This window comes from Alligator sinensis, unplaced genomic scaffold, assembly GCF_000455745.1.
Source record: "Alligator sinensis unplaced genomic scaffold, ASM45574v1 scaffold557_1, whole genome shotgun sequence".
NCBI lineage: Eukaryota > Metazoa > Chordata > Crocodylia > Alligatoridae > Alligator > Alligator sinensis.
In genome coordinates this window covers 576,482-583,101 of record NW_005842349.1, presented here as the reverse complement: position 1 = coordinate 583,101, position 6,620 = coordinate 576,482, and the positions used below count along the sequence as shown (strand labels likewise).

At 43.5% G+C, this 6,620-nt stretch overlaps 1 protein-coding gene across 1 annotated transcript in view; it reads left to right on the top strand.

Annotated features, from left to right (window-relative positions):
• LOC102375971 (lysosomal acid lipase/cholesteryl ester hydrolase-like) overlaps window positions 1-1,659 on the top strand; it is a 29,991-nt gene extending 28,332 nt beyond the window's left edge. Inside the window, exon 9 of the mRNA XM_006029005.2 lies at window positions 1,426-1,659. Coding sequence (XP_006029067.2) covers window positions 1,426-1,659 — 234 coding nt within the window. The remainder of the gene's footprint in view (window positions 1-1,425) is intronic.
• Window positions 1,660-6,620: the final 4,961 nt, after the last annotated feature.

Here is a 6,620-nt window from a genome sequence, read left to right as displayed (position 1 = left end):
GGCAAATGCATCTATCAAGCATATACAAAACAATAGGGGTGTGTGAAGCGGGCCCTATTTGATTCAGATTCAGATTCAGCCTGAATTGGGGACAATGATTCGATTCATTGACTTGGATCACTGTCCCTCATTTAATTTGGCTGAATCTGAATCAGAAGATTCGGTGCTGATTTGGAGAATCAGTAATTTGGACATCGGCACAGCTTTAAATATTTTTTATACATACCTCGATCTACCAGTGAAGTGGACAGGAAATACTTCCGGTCCACTTCCGGGTCGGCTGGGGCATGCACAGGGGGCCCCGCTGCACCCGTCTAGCTCAACAATCAGCTGTGGGGGGAACCCAGGTGCCCCCCACAACCCAGGAGGCACCAGTCGCTGAGCCGAGGGAGTGTGGGGAGCCCCCCCAGTTAGCTCCCGTGTGGACCCAGAAGTGGACCAGAAGTGCTTCTGGTCCACTTCTGGGTCTGCTGCCCAGAGCTCTGGGGAGCCCCCCATGCCTCTGTGGGACACTCCATCTGCCCCAGCATTGCAACATTCACCAGCCGCCTGGTACTTAGAGGTATGTAGAAAAAACATTTAAAGCTGTGTCTATGTCTGAATCGCTGAATTTCTCCGAATCTATTCGGAGGGTTCTGATTCCATTCAGAGAAATTAAAGGGTCCTCTGATTCAATTCGGATTCAAAGATTCAGCCACCAAATTAGGCCTGATCTCTACCAAATCGAATCAGGGACCAAAGCTTCACGCAGCCCTACAAAACAAACCAGGGAGAAAAGATTGGTACTGAGACATTAAGTTGCCATTTATTCAATACTTAGACATAAAAATGACTATCCTCCATAACAGTTAGCATAGACAAATTCAATATACTCCTGATGCTATCTATTGAGTAAAGTTAAAATCATCTTTCAGTTAAAGTGCTCAAAAACTGCATTCCAGAAGCATCATAAGGAGGTTCATCCTATAACTTGATAATATCCTGACAAATAGGAATTTTTAATACCAAAAGCATGGAATAATCTGACAGATTGGCACATGGATTGTAAGAGTTAAATACACTGTCGTTTATCTAGTGCATCCCAGTTGCATACAATCCCATTAGAATGCTAAAGCACATGAAACTGATGCAAGTCTGCTTCTGGTTCTTCCAACCCTTGTATTATGTGCACTTTTAATCTTTTGACATTGATAACTTTTAATTAGGGGCATTACCTCCAATTGCTGGGAGGGAAGGATGAAATTACTCAAGTAATGGCAGGGATGGATGAAAAAAAGGATGGAGGTAAAGGTTTATTGTTATTATTTTATTTTAATGTGTTTGCATGAGGAGAGAATAAACCTTAATCACTTCAGAATTTATTTGTTAAAAAGTTGCTGTGTCTTTCCAGATTTTCCTTTTTTATTTTGTTTCCCTCTTTTCCAGACAACCCCTCCTGCATATGAAATAGAAAATTTGAAAATGCCAGTTGCTGTTTGGAGTGGTGGACATGATGTGATTGCAGACCCAAAGGATATTGCCATGTTACTCCCTCAATTTACTAATCTTATTTTTCATGAGCATTTCCCAGATTGGGAACATCTAGATTTCATCTGGGGTCTTGATGCAGCCATGCGTATGTATGCAAAAATCATTGACCTGATGAAGAAGTATCCCTAAGCTGCATGACAAGGATTGAAGTAAAACAATTTAATCTACTGGGTCTTCTTTTCTTTGTGTGGGCAGTATCATTGACTTCCTTGTGTTTTATTTTTTAAAGATCTGTAATCAAAGTTCCTGTGAATGGTGTCACCAGGAAATGCAAGTGAGCTCCAGGGCTCTAGTTTCCATGGGGTTCTCTGGTCCCACTGAAACTGACACAGTGGCTCTGCACTGAGAGTGGGGCCACCAGACCTAAGCCCTAGCAGCCCTACTCACAGCATGGAGCCACAGCAGCTCAAGACGACCAGAGAGCTTCACAGAAGAAGCTTGAAATCATAGGGCTGTGGCAGGTCTGTGCTGAGAACAGGGTTACTACAGCTTAAGCTTGACAGCCCCGCTCTCAGAGCAGAGCTGCAGTGCCACTTTCAGCAAGACTAGAGAACTCCAGGAAAGCTGCTTCCTGGGGTGTGTCTGGTCTCACTGCAACTGACACAGTGATGGGCCCACTCTCTGTCCAGGGGGAAAGCAGCAAGCTAGTCCTGCCTGTAGCTCCTAGTCCTGTCCCTGCTCACCAAGCCTCTAGTGGCAAATCATAGCTGTGCTGGTGAAGGACAGTCAGAGCAGGTTTTTCACCTTAAGGTATGACTGCTCCACTAAGCCAATCAGAACTAAACCAATTAGCAGTTGTGTGACTTTTAGCATAAGGTGTTACAAGGCCCTTACCTGCATTATCCATATAATACAGCACATAATCACTTAAATCAGAATGTGTTAATTTCTGCAGTTTAATCTGACACTAGGTAATTAATAGAATTTCAACAGGTCTTCTCTCAATGTAGTCAGGGGCATTAATTTTACTGCTTTGCTTTGTAAGCGCATGCTTTTATAACCAACTTTTGAAGAGACTGCCAGAGTTGAGAGGCTAGGTAATTAATGCTGACCCTTGAAAATGACCCCCTTTGTGACCTCAAGGAACTCTGTCAGCCTATCATCCTCAAGTTACCTATTTGCTAAACAGGTATAATAATACCTATATCATCAGGATATATCTAATGTTTGTGAAAATAATTTATCTTGAAAGACTTCTTTTGAGTTTCCATGTATCTTTTATATTTCACACTCAGACTGCATAGTTGTAGGAGATGTACTAAATGAGATACTTCATTTTCACAAGCACTCGTGATGTAAAAATACTCAGTGGTGGACACTAAATAAGCAGTTCAATACTGAGGTCTGAAAACCAACCATAAGTGAATTCCTCTAATCCATAACACTGCTACAAGCAAGTTCCACTCGTTGGTGCTCACAGCTAAAGTATTTTGTTCTGACCTTTCCTATAATGGTTTAATTTTTTTGTTTTACTTTGATGGTTCTTTCAGAGGGTTTATGGGTGTGTGTAGACAAAAAGGCCCTAAATTGGGGTGTGTGTAGGGTTTACTTTGCCCTAAATTGAAGCGGTAGGATTTTAAAAACACTGCTTCAATTTAGGATGAAGTAAGCCCCCGTGTCATGTACACTCATGTCTTACCTGCCTCTCCAGCGGCAGGGAGGGGACAGCGAGCTGCCGGTGGGTGGAGCGGTCCCTGGGCTGGGGGGGGTTGGTGCTTCCCTCCATAGCAGCCGTGGGCCCCCCTGAGATGGCACCCAATCACAGGCACCCATCTCGGGCAGTCCCAGGGGGCACCACAGCCATGAAGGAAAGCACTGGGCCCCCACGCAGCTCATGTAGTCAGGCAGGCTCCAGAGGAAGAAAAAAAAAAGGGAGAGAGCAGGGTCGCCACTTCCCACCCCCCCACCCCCACCTTGGTGGAGCCTGGCTTCCTAGGTTACTGCCAGGATGCCTGCATGGGCTGCCTGCAAAGCCCCTGAGCCTGGTGCCTGGTGCTTCGCTCTGCAGCTGTAAGGAAGCAAACTAAAACTCCTTGGAAGTGGTTTAGTTTTCTGTGCCCAAAAGTCATTTAAGGTACATTACACCACTAAATGTGCTACAGTGGCTGGAATTAATGTGCAATACACCACCAACATGTGCAAACACCAACACCATTAAAGCAGTGCAAAAGCATTTAACCCACTTTAAAGTATCATGCATATGTGCTCCTCATTTTGTCTACACATGCCCTGTGACATCAAAGAACTAATTCTGGTCCTCTACTGGCCTCCTCTCTAAAAAATGTTTTGCAGTTAAGATCACATGGAGTTCACGTGGGTTTTAACTTAATGAATTCAGGTGTATATTCTCAATAATTCTTTGCTTGTATTATTTATTGCATTTAGTAGTTTAGGACCAATAAATATATAAAAGCAGAATGATCTGTTGGTGTCTTGGATTTACTGTCAGCCTAATCTATGAATGGCCAGATTTTTCTATACATTCCCTACTTTTGGTCTTGCCATGCCTTTTTTTCCAATCTCCAAGAACAGTAGATTTCATAGATAGATTTCATAGATTTCTAGGGTTGGAAGGGACCTTGTAGATCATTGAGTCTGACCCTCTGTTCTAGGCAGGAAAGAGCGCTGGGGTTAAATAACCTCAGCTAGGTGCCTGTCTAATCTCTTCTTGAACACCTCCAAGGTAGAGGAAAGCACTACCACCCTTGGAAGCCCATTCCATATTTTGGCAATCCTCACTGTAAAGAATTTCTTCCTGATATCCAGTCGAAATCTACTGTCCTTTAATTTGTGGCTGTTATTTCTAGTGATTTCGAGGGGTGCCCTGGTAAACGGAGTGTCTCCTATTCCCTGCCGACCCCTTATGATGCGTTTGTAGACAGTCACAAGATCACCTCTCAGCCTTCTCTTCCGGAGGCTGAAGAGATTCAGGTCCCTCAGTCTGTCTTCATAGGATCTTACCCGCAGGCCCTCAACCATACGAGTAGCCCTTCTGTGAACCCTGTCATGGTTATCCACATCCCTCTTGAAGTGCGGCACCCAAAACTGGACACAGTACTCCAATTGCGGCCTGACCAACGCTGCATAGAGGGGAAGTATCACCTTCCTAGACCTGTTCGTGATATACCTACTACTGCAAGAAAGAGTGCGGTTAGCCTTATTTATTACCTCAACACATTGGTGACTCATGTTCATTTTTGCATCAACTAAGACTCTGAGATCCCTTTCCACTGCCATGGTACTCAGAATGGTACTTCCCAGTCTATAGGTGTATTGGAGATTCTTTCTCCCCAGGTGCAGCACCTTGCACTTATCCTTGTTGAATTGCATCCTATTCTGATCCGCCCACTTCCCCAACAGTAGCTTGACTCCTGTTATGTTTTCCCACCCTTAACTTATTTTCCAAAATCGTTGTTGGAAGCATACTATTTCCGGCCTTGATGACATAGTGAACAAATCAATCAATTCAGACCCCAGGCTCGAGAATGGCTTCTCTGCTTATTCAACTAATGAGCAGCTAGTCAGAAAATACCAAAGATATGGCAACATGCTCTGATAGTGGCACGTCTAAAACCAGGGAAAGATCCATCTGATCCAAAGAAATTCATACCTATCTCTCTGCTATACCACATATATATAAACTCTATGAACAACTGATACTGAACTCCATACCTGGATAAAAACGTAATTCCCAAACAGGGTGGTTTTTGCCCTGGAAAATCAACAACAAGCCAGCTGCTCAATCTAACAACATATTGAAGATAGCTTCAAAAATGGTCAAATCACTAGAGCTGTGTTTGTCAACCTAACAGCCACCTATGATACAATTAGCCACCCATGATTCCTCCACCATTCCCTGGAAATGACAAAAGACCTATGCCTTACAGAGCTGATAGGAACCCTGTTGAAAAACATTTTTTTTGTCAAACTGGATAGGAAGAGAAGCAGACAGAGGCAACAGATTCATGGCCTCCCCAAGGAAGTATACTTGCACTGCTGATATATAACATCTATATGAATGACAAACCAATCAATATTGAAACAAAATGCTTCATCTATGCAGATGACCTCTGCATGACAGCCCAAAACACTGGCTTCAGCCATGTTGAAAGATCCCTAAGCAAGGCCTAACCTTGTACTATATTGAAACCCAATTATGCTACAACCCAGTGAAGCAAACCACCAGTTCAACATTACCTGGTCTGGGACCCCACTATCCCACTGTCCAAACCCAGTTTACCTTGGAGTCATCCTCGATCAAATCCTCTTATTCAAAGAACACATCATTAAGACAAAAGCAAGGGTGAGCACTCGTAACAACATTTTATATAAGCTCACCAACTCGAAATAGAGAGCTAGCCCCTCAACCATCCAAACCATTGCTCTGAGTCTCAGCTTCTCTTCTGCTGAGTATGCATACCCTGTGTAGGATGTATGTGCTGAATGCCTTGACCCCATTCTGAATGATAGTGGCTTATGTATCATAGGATATCTGAAGCGTACAAACCTAAACATCACTCTGCCTGACATCAGAAGAGGATAGAATGCTCAAGACAAACTAAAAATGTGAGACACCTGCTGTACAACCATCCTGCATCACATAAACAACTGAATTCACTCGGGAGCTTCCTGATCAACACCCGACCTCTCAATGCCACACCCAAGGAGACACACCTACAGATATGGAACAAGAGGCTGAAAAAAATACTTGATAGCAAAATACTGGACATTCCAGCAGCCAAGTCCTTACCACCAGGTGCTGATGAACCATGGCAAAGGTGGCACTGTCTCAACTTCCTATGCACTGAAGTTGGATGCGCCAAGGAACTGGTGAAGAAGTGGGACTATACCATTGGTTCAGCTACCTGTGAATGCAGCACAGAGACTTGGACTATGCAATACCTGCTTCAATGTCCACTGCTTGAAGGCACATGTACAATGAAAAATCTCACAAAGTACAATAAACAAATATAAGCATGTGTAACAAAATGGCCAAATATGGTTTAGAGACATGAGAAGAAGACAATGATCTCATTTTCCAGAATTTCTCTAAAGTAAACATTGAACAGACCAAAGACATAATCAAAATG